This window comes from Lycium barbarum, chromosome 11, assembly GCF_019175385.1.
Source record: "Lycium barbarum isolate Lr01 chromosome 11, ASM1917538v2, whole genome shotgun sequence".
In the NCBI taxonomy this organism is placed as follows: domain Eukaryota; kingdom Viridiplantae; phylum Streptophyta; class Magnoliopsida; order Solanales; family Solanaceae; genus Lycium; species Lycium barbarum.
The window spans coordinates 78,440,418-78,454,991 of NC_083347.1; the positions used below are offsets into that span (position 1 = coordinate 78,440,418).

The window sequence follows — 14,574 nt, forward strand, 5'->3', positions numbered from 1 at the left end:
ATTGGGAATACATTTATTCGTATTGAACACATTTATCATAGGTCTTATACCTTTTAGGGGCATTTTATTTATAATCAGTAGAAAATATAAAAAAATTCTAATGGTTTTATTTCTCTAGTTGTTTTATTTTGTACTGTAGGATTTGGTTTGATATGAGATAACGATTTGTTTGGATGGTTGTTATATATATTGTATTGTGTTGGTTCAAATACAATATTTGTATTGATTGTTACTTAAAGTTTATTTAATTGTATCATATCATTAAATTCATCGTTATGTAATGACGAAAAGTTTCATTTTATATAACGACCGATTTGGTGTGATCGCTTCGTTACCTTTTTTTTTTTTTTTTCTCATTTTGTCTTTGCTTATATCTATAATTTTATTTTATCTTTTGCCCTATAATAATAGCTCTATCCCGTACCCTATTATTTCACAGATTTATCTTGAAACTATTGATGTATGGCATTATGTAACAACAGCAAACGATATAATTTATCCAATACAATACAATACTATGTGTACGATACATTATAAAATGATATGTAACAACCATCTAAACAACAGTAATGATTCTTATAATCTGGCTATTCCAACGGTAATAGTAATAGTAGTTCTTATTTACTTTTATTCTTTGGTGAATTGCTTAAATTGACAGGTCAGGTACACGTACCCTAAAAGAAGCAAGCCTCATCCCTTGAGAGCAATTCTGGTTTGCTTTTTATCACAAGTAGTCTCCTACCTCTCTTCCTCTTTTTCTATTTGATTATAACAAAGAAGAAGAGTGAATAATCATGGAGCCTAAATCAAACGATGGCTCCTCAAATATAAGAGTGCGGCTGCTAGAGGAAGATAGTATTCAACAGTCTGTTTATGGACCTACATCTTTTGCAAGAACTTGTTTCAATGGACTCAATGCTTTGTCAGGTTCTCTTTACTATACAAGTCATCTCCTAGCCTGATTTTTTATTTTATTTCGGGTTATTCAAACCAAATAAAGGAAGGTCGAACAAATCTATTGAATAGACATAGACATCTGCTTTATGATCCTTTCGAACCAGTCAAAACCTAAAGCAAGGACTATTAAGTCATTTTTGACAATCACTCCTTAGGGAAATCAAACTTTTCTTTTTCTTCTTTCTAATAGCTGCGCTTTGGTGCCTTATCTTTTACTTGTTCTTATCTTTTACTTGTTCTTACCTTTTTTTTTTTTTTTTTTGGACATCAGCCCCCCTATAGATATTTGCTAGTTTAGGCTTCATTGCCCCTCCACCCCCCCTCCCATAGGAAATTTCCAGTACAATGAGCTTAATAATAATGTTGAAGCTCGTTTGTTTACTTCTAAACAAATGAGTTTCAAACTTCTAATTTTTTTAATTACAAAACAGCACCAAATAAACAAGAGTTTACAAGAGTAATTTTTTTCTTTTCATAATGTTAATTCTGGATTTGTTTTCTCAACCAAAACGGCTCTATCCCTTTTCGGTCTTTTTAAATTAGTGGTTGTCTTCTTGATGTTTCTTTCCCTTATTAAGAAGAACTAGGTGAGTATGGCCCATGCTGGCTATTGTGAATGTTGGAACCGTTATTTTTTATTTAGCTTCTATTTTGGTATGAAGTTGCATATAATAAAAAAGGATTACCTCTAAAAATATAGAGAGCAAAACGAAGGAGGAAGTAAAATGAGAATTAGTATATGATATCTCAAACACTATGTTTTTTCAATTTATTAGATAGAAAAATATTTAAATTACATCGATCCAAGTCGAAGTTAAATTTTTTAAAACAGAGATTGAAACAGAGAATGTAAAAGTGTTTTCTCAAGGTCATGATCTCTATTTGACCCTTAAAATCATAGAAAATTCAAGCCGCAAGAACCATTAACTTTATAGAAATTAACAGGATGTAACGATAACATACCAAAGATATTTTATCCAAGATCCTATATTCCTCCGGAAGAAAACTAATGATGAGTCCAATTAAAAGAGAATGAACAAATTAGAAAAGAACAGAAGATGACAGAAATATCGTTTTATAGGTCCGTTGTGTCACGGGCCTAAAATCTAAGGCGTCGTGGGGCAGCCTTGATGGTCTCAACTACCACTCAATGCTTCAGCCCAACTCTCAGTCACTGGCGGAAAACAGTGAATACTACTAAGGCACAACACACACAAGAACTGAAAGTAAGAGGAACACGGTTTTGGGAAGCAAGTGCCCTTTTTGATATATCTCCTAAATGTATCTTTACAAGTATACAAGGGTGAATTGAGGAGTCTATCATCTGCCCTAATGGCTTACACATTTTATAGGTGAAAGTATGCCTTTGCTGGACAGTGGGCATGTGGCTGTCTTTGTTGGATAACTTGTTGTCCTGGGCCACAGGCTGGCAAAGCTGGGCAACAGGCTGGCAGATTCTGATAGGAGACAGGCATGCGAAAACAGGCTGGCAGATCTTGATTAGTGCTTGCCTTTGCTGGATAGTGGGCCCAGACGCGCGGCTGGTCTCCCACGCTTGTTGACTCTCTGGCAGCCAACATTGCAAGCTGGCCTCCCATGTGTGTGGTCCCTTCGGCCCGCGGATTTTGACTGGTGCCTGGCCGACTTGAATTCTCCCATGCCGCTAATTGTGGGCTGTTTGGTGCCAACTGTGGCGGGGCGGCACACTTTCCCTCAACTGTTTTGGCGACGACCGCGGCGCCACATAGCTGCAAAAACTCGTGGACCTTATCCTTGAATTGCCACAAATCCTCGTATGCTTCCCATGTTGCTTCCTCAGGTGGTTGTCCCTTCCAATGGACAAGAAATTGGGCACGCGAATTTCCCCAACCTTTTCCTCGGACCAATTGATGGTCAATGATTGCCTCGATTTCTTTATCCTTGGCAACAGGTGTCTCAAAGATCCTAGCACGGCTGGCTTAAGCCCGACCCTCGTCTTCCTTGTCTTTAAACTATGGTTTTAATTGACTCGCATGGAAAACGGGGTAGATTTTCAAATGATGTGGCATGTCCAACCAATAAGAAATCTTGCCCACCTTGGCAACGATTTCAAAGGGACCCTCGTATCGTCGAATCAAACTCTGATTCAAGCTCCTTAGTGACTTGAACTACCTCGGATTGAGCTTGACCATAACTTTGTCGCCAATTCTGTAATTCGTCGGACGACGTTTGCGATCAGCGAACTTCTTCATTTTTCGAGCAGCCTTGTCAAGATATGACCTTGCCATATCAATTTGTTCCTCCCAGGCCTTGGCCATGTGATATGCCCCTGGGTTCCGCAATTCAGCCCGAGCAGGCAGTGATTGCGGTGTGTTAGGCTGCTGCCCAGTAGCCAACTCGAATGGGCTCCTCCCCGTCGCCTCGCTACGTTGCAAGTTGTACGAAAACTGGGCAGTGTCAAGCAACTTAGCCCAATCCTTCTGATTGGCGCTAACAAAGTGTCGCAAATAACACTCCAGTAGCGTGTTGACCCTTTCCGTTTGGCCATCGGTTTGTGGGTGAAAACTGGTCGAGAAATGTAACTCAGACCCCAGCAAACTGAACAGCTCCTTCCAAAATGCTCCGGTGAACCGTGGGTCTCGATCGCTAATGATGTGCCTTGGCACGCCCCAGTGTTTGACAACGTCCCTTAAGAACAACCTTGCAGCTTCATTAGCTTTGCAACTAGCCGTGGTGGGGCTGAAAGTTGCATACTCCGAGAATCGATCAACCACCACCATAATCGTGCCAAAACCCTCAGAATTGGGCAGGCATGTGATAAAATCCATGGTGACGCTGTCCCATGGTCTCTCAGTTACTGGCAGTGGCTCAAGTAGGCCCCCAGGTGCCTTGTTCTCTGTCTTGTCTTGTTGGCACACAAGACATGTGCGGACATAGACCTCAATGTCATCCCTCATGCGTGGCCAGTAGTACGATGACTCCAGCAACGCCATGGTCCGCTTTTGCCCTGGATGGCCTGCCCAGGCCGTGTCGTGCCCCTCCTTGATCATGGTGCGCCTCAGATTGCCCCATTTTGGCACATAGATGTGCCTGCCTGTGGTGTAGAGAACACCGTTATCGACCCAAAATTTCTTCGTCTTGCCTTGACTGGCTAAGACAAGAAGCTGTTGTGCTATTGGATCGTGCTGCATGCCCTACTTGATGGCATCTATGATGTCACTGCTGGTCGTGCTGACCATAGCTGCCAACACTGCCTTGCAACTTAACGCGTCGGCCACAACATTGGCCTTCCCCGGCTTATACTCCAAGGTGTAGTCAAATTCGGCCAAAAAGTCTTGCCACCGAGCTTGCCTTGGGTGACAGTTTCTTTTGGGACTGGAAATAGCTTGTCGCCACGTTATCCATTTTGACAACAAAATGCGCCCCTAGCAAGTAATGACGCCATGTCCTTAGGCAGTGGACCACGGCTGTCATCTCCTTCTCTTGGACAGTGTATCTCCGCTCCGCATCGTTCAACTTTCGGCTTTCAAAGGCTATAGGGTGGCCCTTTTGCATCAGGACACCACCAATGGCAAAATATGATGCGTCGGTATGAACTTCAAACACCTTGGTGAAGTCGGGTAGAGCCAAGATAGGCTCCTTCACAATTGCCTCCTTGAGGCCCTCGAATGCCTCTTGGCACAAAGTTGTCCACTTCCACTCACGACTTTTCTTCAACAAGTCTGTAAGTGGTGCTGCAATGGCTGAATACCCAAGGATAAACCGCCTATAGTAATTGGCAAGGCCAAGAGAGGACCGAAGTTTGGTTACTTTTGTTGGGACCTCCCAATCTTGAATAGCACTGATCTTGCCGCTATCCATCCGAATTTCTCCTTGGCTGATTGTATGCCTAAGGAATTGCACTTGGGGCTGGGAAAAAGTGCATTTCTCCCTCTTGACGCACAGGTCGTTCTCCCTCAACACTTGGAAAACCTTGCGAAGATGCTCTAAGTGCTCCTCGAGACTGTTGCTATATACCACGATGTCGTCGAGGTAAATCACAACAAACTGATCCAAAAAATGGATGGAAAAGTTTGTTCATCAGCGTGCAAAAAGTAGCAGGGGCATTGGTCAAGCCGAATGGCATGACTAGCCACTCAAACGCCCCATATCGAGTCACACAAGTAGTCTTCGACTCGTCGCCCTCGACAATGCGCACTTGATAGTATCCCTTCCTCGAATCCATCTTGGTGAACACCTTGGCCTGTCCTAACCGATCAAACAAATCGGCAATTAAGGGAATGTGGTACTTGTTTTTCACCGTGACCTTGTTAAGGGCACGATAATCAATGCACAGCCTTAGCGTTCCTTCTTTCTTCTTTTGGAACAAAACAGGTGCTCCAAATGGTGCTTTAGATGGGCGGATGTGCCCAGCTTCAAGCAATTCTTTGAGCTGCTTCCTCAGCTCCTCTAGCTCGGGTGGTGCCATGCGATAAGGGGACATGGCAGGTGGCTTGGCTCTTGGAACCAACTCGATCTGATGGTCAACCTCCCTACGCGGGGGTAACCGCTTGGGCAACTCATCGGGCATTACGTCCCTGTTCTCCTCAATGACCTATTGCACGCATAGGGGTATTGCTTCCCCTTCTTTGGAACTGCTTCCATTCTCAACTACCACAAGAGTCGCAAGAAAGGTTGGTTCTCTTTTCTTGAACCCTTTCATCAACTGCATCGCGGACAAGCGCACGCCCGATTGATGTACACGAACCAACGGCACGTCGCAAGAACAGCTTGGATCTCTAATCAACAGTTGGTTGAGACGCGGCGAAATGAACGCGTTGATCTCATACCAGAAATCTAGACCCAATACGATATCAAAGACATCCATCGGGGCAACGGTGAAATCAGTGAACCCTTGCCAATCACCCAAGACAAGATGGACTTTAGGGGCAAATCCATTTACGTCCGTGGGAAGGCAGTTGACTGTTTTTAACAGCGATCCACTGGAAACATAGGAAAGGCTCAGTTCTTTTGCTTTCTCCTCTATGATAAAATAGTGGGTTGCACCGGTGTCCACCATGATGCGGACTGGTTTGCCCTTTAATGTCGCCTCCACGAACAGTGACTCCCTTGGTCTGATTTGAGGTGGCTTGGCTGAGATGGCGGCAAGCGTCATGTGATTAAACAAGCCTGCCACCTTAGCCTTCGCTTGCTCCGCAGCCTCCGCCTTTGCACCTTGCTCACCGGTCTGAGTCCCGGCTTGCGCACCTACTTGTTTATTGGCAGCAAGCATTGCGCCTAACTTGCCCAATGAGGGGCAATTTCTGTAGAGATAGCCTGCTTGTCCACACAAATAACAGCCATCGTTTAGGGTGAAGTTCTTCTTCTTTTCTTCGTAGTTCTTACGAAAATTGGAATTGGAACCTCGGTTGCGATCCCGATCTCCTCTGAAATCACGACCCTTGTAGGGAACAAATCTGTTTTTATCCCCGTTGCCATGATCAACCTTGGCAGCAACTTTCTTCCCTCGGTTATCTTTCGCCTTGGTATTGTCGGTGCGAAAATCATTTAAAGATTCTGCCACCACAATGGCATCGTCAAGGTTTTCAACTTGACGCCTTTGTAACTCTTGTTTGGCCCAGTTTTGAAGGCCATCCAAGAATTAAAACAACAAATCCTCGCTGGTTAGATTCAGGATTTGAAGAGTGAGCTTTGTGAACTCCTTCACGTACTCGCGGATGGAGGATGTTTGCTTGAGCTCCCTCAACTTTCGACGGGCCTCGTGCACAACATTTTGGGGGTAAAACTACCGCTTTAACTCCCTCTTGAACTGCTCCCAATCTTCGATGGAACACGTTCCTTTCTCCATGTCCACCTTCTTTCTACGCCACCACAATGCGGTTGTGTCGCCCAAGTACATGGCTGCTGTCCGGATACGAGCAGCTTCGTTAACAATGTTACGTGCTCGAAATATGCATCCATTTGCCAAATGAAATTCTCCACATCTTGAGCGTTCCTTTCACCCTTGAATTCTTTGGGCTTAGGAACTTCTATGCGGGTTTCCCGAACGTTGACTGGACCAGCACCGTTTGTGAGCTTGGCCGCTTCTATTTGCGTCTCTAAGGCCTCCACCTTTTCTTGCAAACTGGACAGTGCCTCCATGAGCCTGAGCTCAAGGCTGGTCAGCGCCTCCTTGTGCTCGTTGCTCTCTGTTTTAAGCTCGTTTTGGACTTCCTCTAATCCAACAAGAGCTATTGACTCGAGAGTATTAACATTACCTTGCAAGGTGTCAAACTGCTGGTTCAAGGTAAATAGTCCAGCTTCTGTGTGGACGATTTTCTCCACCAGTGTGTTCGACACCGAACTTTCGCTCGCCTCACCCATGGGAGGCGGCTGGAAGGTCAGCCCTTCAGATGTAACAGCGGGCAGCCCTCTAACTTGGCTCTTGTCCCGTTGTTTCTTTGTTTTGGTCGTCTTCTTGGTAGGGGACTTGTCTCCACCATGGTGTTCGTCGTAGACAGCTTCTTCGTTGTTGTTAGCCATGTTCGTTGCTCGCTCTGATACCACTTGTCACGGGCCTAAAATCTAGGGCGTCGTGGGGCAGCCTTGATGGTCTCAACTACGACTCAATGCTTCAGCCTAACTCTCAGTCACTGGCGGAAAACAGTGAATACTACTAAGGCACAACACACACAAGAACTGAAAGTAAGAGGAACACAGTTTTGGGAGGCAAGTGCCCTTTTTGATATATCTCTTAAATGTATCTTTACAAGTATACAAGGGTGAATTGATGAATTTAGGAGTCTATCATCTGCCCTAATGGCTTACACGTTTTATAGGTAAAAGTATGCCTTTGCTGGACAGTGGGCATGTGGCTGTCTTTGCTGGACAACTTGTTGTCCTGGGCCACAGGCTGGCAAAGCTGGGCAACAGGCTGGCAGATTCTGATAGGAGACAGGTATGCGAAAACAGGCTGGCAGATCTTGATTGGTGCTTGCCTTTGCTGGATAGTGGGCCCAGACGCGCGGCTGGTCTCTCTCGCTTGTTGACTCTCTAGCAGCCAACATTGCAAGCTGGCCTCCCATGTGTGTGGTCCCTTCGGCCGCGGATTTTGACTGGTGCCTGGTCGACTTGAATTCTCTCATGCCGCTAATTGTGGGCTGGTTGGTGCCAACTGTGGCGGGGCGGCACACGTTGTCACTATTGGAATAATAACCACGTGATCATCCTCCGATACCCAGCTTATACGCAAAAGACGGAAACTGCCCTCAACTTAATTTTAAATGACCGAAAACAAACATGTTGAAATCGATGCTTATTATATAGAGAAAAATAAAATCTTTCACAAAGTGTAGCCAAAAAGCCAACTTTTAATTAGTAAAAAATAATATTCCAATTTCAAGTTTATTCTTCTAGTTTTTGAAATTCAATGTTGAAAATTATTATTTTTACAACCAATTTCTTCATATATTTATTTTTCATTAACAATAAAATCAACCTATCTAATCATTCTTGAGATATTATGTATCTTATATAAAATTTTATAAATTTTAATTTTGAAAAACTTTTCTTAGTTAACAATTGTTATTTCAATAGTTAAAATTATTTGATAAGTAAACATAGGCACTTAAAATATCATAAATAATAAGTTATTTAAATTATGTACTCCCTCTGTCCCATGTTATGTGACATTATTTTCTTTTTCAGTCAGTTCCGAAAAAAAAATGACACTTTTTATATTTCATAATAATTTATCTTTAATATATCCATTTTATCAATAAGATAATTTTCAAATACATAATATCTATAATTTTAGATCACAAGTTTTAAAGTAATTTATTTCTTCAATCTTGTGTCAGTCAAACACACAACTGGGATGATGTATTATTCGCACTTATACGATATAAAATAATCTTTGGGACCTAAAGTAATGTAAAATTGCTTAGAGATAGAGCCGCCTGTACATACCTTTTTTATTTGAGTAATTACGATTTCGGCTGTCCAAACGATATTGGAACAATTTGTCATATCTATTTTTGGTACAAAAGAAAATTCTATTCATTCCAAAAATGATACTGCAGCCAAAATAAGATGCTCTGTGCCTTTTTGTTCGTTTGTTGTTTGGTTTATTGCAGGACACGTGTACATGATTTGACAATTACTAGAGGTAAATTTATATTTTCGAGATAAACAATTACTTCTTCCTTGTCAATTTATGTGATATAATTTAACTAGGCACGGAATTTAAAAAATAAAGGAAGACTTTTGACTCTTGCGGTCTAAAATAAGCCAAAAATATTTGTGTAGTTATAAATCACCTTGTTAAGCGTAAAAGGTAAAAATTTAAAGTTAATTTATTGCCAAATAAAAAAATTATCATTTTATTTAAACAAAATAAAAAGAAAAGTATATCTGAAACATAGAGATTATAGGCTGATTGAGACATGTCTTGGTAGTATATTACTATTATTGTTTCTTTTTCCTTAAGAGTTGGCACACTTTCAGTACCTTATGTATCAACGGGAGGTTTTGGCTGAATAGTACTGCACTCCACATTTACTAAGAAAATTATTTAATAACAATATTTATAAGGGGTATTTGATTAAAAGTTATCCCTATTCATTCCTAATGTACGTAAATTGGACCCAAAGAATGCTTATTATTTTTGTCAAAATTTGATTTGGATAATTTTAAAATTAAATAAAACTTACATTAGTTCAAATTATTAAATTAATTTTACATGTTTAAAATGAAACTAAATACAAATTTGATTTTCTATTTAAACGAAGAACTCCTATTTTAAAATTTGGTACGAATACTAATGACTATATGTCTTTCTGAAGTAATTATATTAATTCTCTAAATTAACAAATATCTCGGGCTAAATTGTTTTACTAAAGTGACAAATAAAAAGGACCGAGGGAGTAATTGTTAGTTCCTTTTTTCTTTTTCAGGAGTTGGCATACTTTCAGTACCTTACGCATTAGCATCAGGAGGATGGTTAAGTTTGATATTTCTCTTTATTATTGCCATCTCGACTTATTACACTGGCTTATTAATTCAAAGATGCATGGACATCGATCCAACCATCAGAAGTTACCCCGACATAGGGGAACGCGCGTTTGGATTTTTCGGACGAATGCTTGTCTCCACGACAATGAACGTGGAACTTTACATGGTCGTAACAGGTTTCTTGATTTTAGAGGGCGATAATTTACAAAACTTATTCGGAGACATAGAAGTTCAAATATTTGGGCTTACAATTGGTGGAAAACAAAGTTTTGTGATTCTCATAACCCTTATTATCTTGCCCACTGTTTGGCTGAACAATATGAGGATTCTTTCTTATATATCTGCCAGTGGAGTAATGGCATCTATTGTACTACTTGGATCTATCTTGTGGGCTGCTGTATTTGATGGGATTGGATTTCAACCAAATGAAACACAGTTTCTAAACTGGAAAGGGATGCCAACTGCTATTAGCCTCTATGCCTTCTGTTATTGTGCTCATCCAGTTTTCCCAACCTTATATACTTCCATGATAAATCCAAAAAAGTTCTCCAAGGTAAGAATATCAATGGACCTATTACTTCTGCATATCTTATTACATCTGATTCAGCCTATATAAACTGACATTATTAAAAAAACTAGAATCTTTTTAAAGCTACTCCCTCCGTCCCAAAAAAATTGTCCTCTTTTGACTTGATACAAATTTAAGAAATAAAGGAAGACTTTTGAAATGTGTGGTCCAAAACAAGCCTTAAATATTTGTGTGGTTGTAAATCATCTCATAAAGTTAAATTACTTCTAAATATAGAAAGGGGACAATCTTTTTGTGACAGACCAAAAAGAAAAGAAGGACAATCTTTTTGGAACAGAGGGAGTATTAGTTTAATTGACAAGTTTTAGCATGCCGTTGTTTTACTTTTTAAAGGGAGTATACTTTCGTACCCTAACCGTGTAAATGAATTTTATACGTACCATCATGTAATTTGACATGTTGTAGCAAGTTGTCTGATTTATTTTTCATGTTGCTAATTTCACTAAGTATAGAAAGTAATATGTAATTATCTTTTAGGTGATTTGATAGTCTAAAAAAGTATAAATAGAAATTGAATAACTAGTTCTACTTATTATCGAAAGAGTTTATGCTTCTGCCATAGTTGATGTAAAATATATTTACACAATTAGGTGATGGTGTATCGAACTTTTACTTTGTTCTTTTCTCTTTTAGACTGAAGAATAATTTTGTTGATAAATCTAATCTTTCTTGCAGGTCATGTTTGTTTGCTTTCTACTTTGCACCATCAGCTATGCATCAATGGCTATTGTGGGATATCTCATGTTTGGTCCAAATGTACTTTCCCAAATAACCTTAAACCTCCCCACCAATAAACTCAGCACAAAAGTTGCAATTTACACCACACTAGTCAACCCAATTGCAAAGTATAGCTTGATGATAAAACCAGTGGCGAATACTATTGAAAATCAACTTCCAATTCATTACAACAAAAGGGTCTACAACCTACTTATTAGAACAACTTTAGTACTTAGTACTGTCATCGTAGCATTAGCTATCCCCTTTTTTGGATATCTCATGTCACTTGTTGGAGCATTTTTGAGCATTACGGCTTCCATAGTACTCCCATGCTTGTGCTTCTTAAAGATTTCTGGGATTTATTATACAGTGGGATTTGAACAAGTAGTTATAGTGGGGATTGTGATTTTGGGCATAGCCATTATGATTGTAGGTACTTATACTTCTGTGTTAGAAATTATCAGTCATTTGTAAGTGAACATTTTACATATTTTCTTTTCTTAGTACGAGTTTTGTATAATTGTGGTTCTCATGTACTTGATTTTTCATTCTGTAATATCGGATTACTTAAAGATTAATTAGTACATTGGGTAAGTCTTTGATTAGGGAAGAAGGACACTAGCTTTTTTTATTAGGTGTAGGGGACCCTTTTATTATTAGCACTAATTAAGTGTTTAGAAATGGTCTGACCTTCAAAATCAGTCCTCAAGTCTTAAAAATTACAGTTTGGTCCAACGTTATAAAAATTAAATACAACTAGTATCCGTACCCGCGCGATGCGCGGACAATATTTAAAAAAATAAAAAATTCTAATCATTTCAAATTGAGATATCATATCACAATTTGATATGTTTTGTTTGCGTATAATGAATCATATTGCCTTAAAAAAGTTCAACAATTTCCAACACAACCCCCCCCCCCCCCCCCCCCCCATCGCTGGAACCAAACCTACATGACAATGAAGACAACGAATTATATAATTATTAGATAACTTTTATGTTTCATATTTTACTTTATTACATTGTTCTTATTTAAATTATTAATATGAATTTGTATTAGCTTATCATGTGGCTAAGTATACTTATCGAGCGTTACGCTTAATAATATAATTTTTCTTACTCATGAATTTTAATTTTGAATTTGTATTCTATTGTTTACAAATATTAAATTTTTATATTTATGAATAACATTTTGTGTATTGTTTAATTATTGTATTGCATTCTGAAAATTAATTTAAAAGATAAATAAAATCATCTATCTCTACCCGCACTCCTCCACTTCCACTCTGGTTGTACATTCTTTTCTATTTTATTTTAATTAATTTTCTATATTTAACATTTTTACCTAGAATCTATAAGTAGTGCCACGTTTTTTGTATTACTATTTTTTTTTTAAGAAAATCACTCATTCATTACTGTAACCGATATAATGGTTTGAAGAGATATATAAATCTATACTTGCGCATATAATGAAAAATAAAATTTAAGCAAATACGCACATTATGAGAACTACTGTTAAATGTAAAATTTAAGAAATAGAAGCCATCTTGCAACTAATTTAGAGAGAAAATAGGTCAAATATTAAGTGAAATATGAAAACAAATTGTTCTTGTAGAGTTTTTATAAGTCACGTCACCCCCCCCCCCCCCCCCACCTCTTAAATTCATGTAATTTTTGTGCTCTTTTGTAGTGCTGTTAACATATTTTTCATTCAAGTGCTTAAATAATCAAAGAATATTAATGCGGTGTATGACTATGATATTTCATAGTTTCCCGTTATTCTATATATTTTTCATCACCTCAATTTTTTTAGCTTAATGTAACATCTCCACCTTATTTCTAGACATTTAGGTTCAGCACATCTTAATTTGACTTCTACGATTATATATCTACTTTGTTAATAATGCTCCATTTCTGCAATTCTCAACATGCAAATGCAAATATAAGGGTCAAAGCTTATCCATTTACTTATATTCAAGTTATAGAAGTTGCTTGTTTACTATTTCTTTAACATGAATGCACTATAACAAAACAAAAAACATATATTGGTAAACAATAGAAGCATTATAAAGAGAATTAATAATGGTAAATCTTATCAATTAGCCTTGTAACATTATGTAATATACACAGATTTGAGGCAATGGATAAAAGCATCATATTGTTCGTATGATTATATTGATACTTCACGTGATCAATATAAGCAAAAGTATAAGGCAAACTTGTTTCATGTCAATACCAGTCCTTCTACATGCATATGCAACTTAAAGTCAAGTGATACCATACATTATGAAAAACAAAAACAAAAAAATTACGAAGACTTTGAGTAAATCATCCCACAAAATCCACCGAGAAAGGATGAAGAAAAAATCATATGTAAATATTTAATATCATCAACACTATTTTAAAAATTACAAAAGAAAAATAAAGCACAACTACAAAGAGAATTGTAGAGGCAGAATGAAGATATTAAAAGAATAATCTCTAAAGAAATTTTATATGGTGCCAAAACTCATTATTGATTATATGTTACGGAAGGAAAAAAGAATCAACAGCTAAAAGTAACTTTTGATCTTAAATTTTCATTATTAAAATACCTTGTGTGATCTTCAATTTATAAAATTACATGATAACAAATTCAAATTCAAATTGAAAATTTTGATATGCTTATTTATCTCAACATCCTTATCCACATTAATAGTAGCATATTGTTATCCTTAAAAGTGCATTCCAATTCAAATTTTAACTTTATATTCCAATTTGATAATTATCTTCACAATGATTGCTAGCAAAACACATAGATGTGATAAGCAAAATGCAAGCTGGCTGGTCATTTTTATATCATTATACCTTTTTTATAATATAATGGAGATATGTGGATGTAGTTATAAATATTTAACTTTTTAATTTAAATTAAGAAAAAATTATATTTCAATTTGAAGACATTATCTATAGATTCAAAAAGAGTGTCTTTATATTTATGCAATTGAACATCACCACGGCTCACAACCTCTCCTATAATATCAGTATTTTTTATGATATATATATTTTCAAAAGTTGTATATTTTTTAAAATATTCATATTTTATAAGAAGTAATTATTAATATACCAAAATTATATTAACCGTTTGAGTAGTTTGTACTCATAAATATGTTAGTATTCAATCACAAAACATCAAACAAATTCCTGATGAACCCACAAATAGACTTTGAGAATTAATCTGTAGCATTTAAATTTGTTTTTTCCCATCGATATTTTCTTAACTTTCTAATATTGATTCTTCTCTTCAATAAATAAGAGACTCAAGTTAAGTTGGTTGTTGAAATCACTACCCAAATAAAACCA

General features: G+C 37.8%; 1 protein-coding gene across 2 annotated transcripts; it reads left to right on the plus strand.

Moving 5' to 3' along the window:
- The first annotated feature begins 496 nt into the window (after positions 1-496).
- On the plus strand, positions 497-11,817 carry LOC132616873 (amino acid transporter AVT1J-like). Of its 2 annotated transcripts, XM_060331628.1 has the most exons (4): positions 819-927; positions 9,051-9,082; positions 9,870-10,480; positions 11,192-11,817. In XM_060331628.1, the coding sequence occupies exons 3-4, from the start codon at positions 9,986-9,988 to the stop codon at positions 11,705-11,707; spliced, it is 1,011 nt and encodes a 336-aa protein (XP_060187611.1). In that variant the 5' UTR covers positions 819-927; positions 9,051-9,082; positions 9,870-9,985; the 3' UTR covers positions 11,708-11,817. The 2 variants fall into 2 exon arrangements, with proteins under 2 accessions (XP_060187610.1, XP_060187611.1); XM_060331627.1 differs by lacking the exon at positions 9,051-9,082 and having other exon boundaries at positions 497-927.
- Positions 11,818-14,574: the final 2,757 nt, after the last annotated feature.

Coding starts and splice junctions, on each gene's coding strand:
- LOC132616873 (XM_060331627.1), top strand. CDS start 795: ATGGAGCCTAAATCAAACGATGGCTCCTCAAATATAAGAGTGCGGCTG. Junction 928..9,869: donor TGGACTCAATGCTTTGTCAG/GTTCTCTTTACT, acceptor TTTCTTTTTCAG/GAGTTGGCATACTTTCAGTA. Junction 10,481..11,191: donor ATCCAAAAAAGTTCTCCAAG/GTAAGAATATCA, acceptor TCTTTCTTGCAG/GTCATGTTTGTTTGCTTTCT.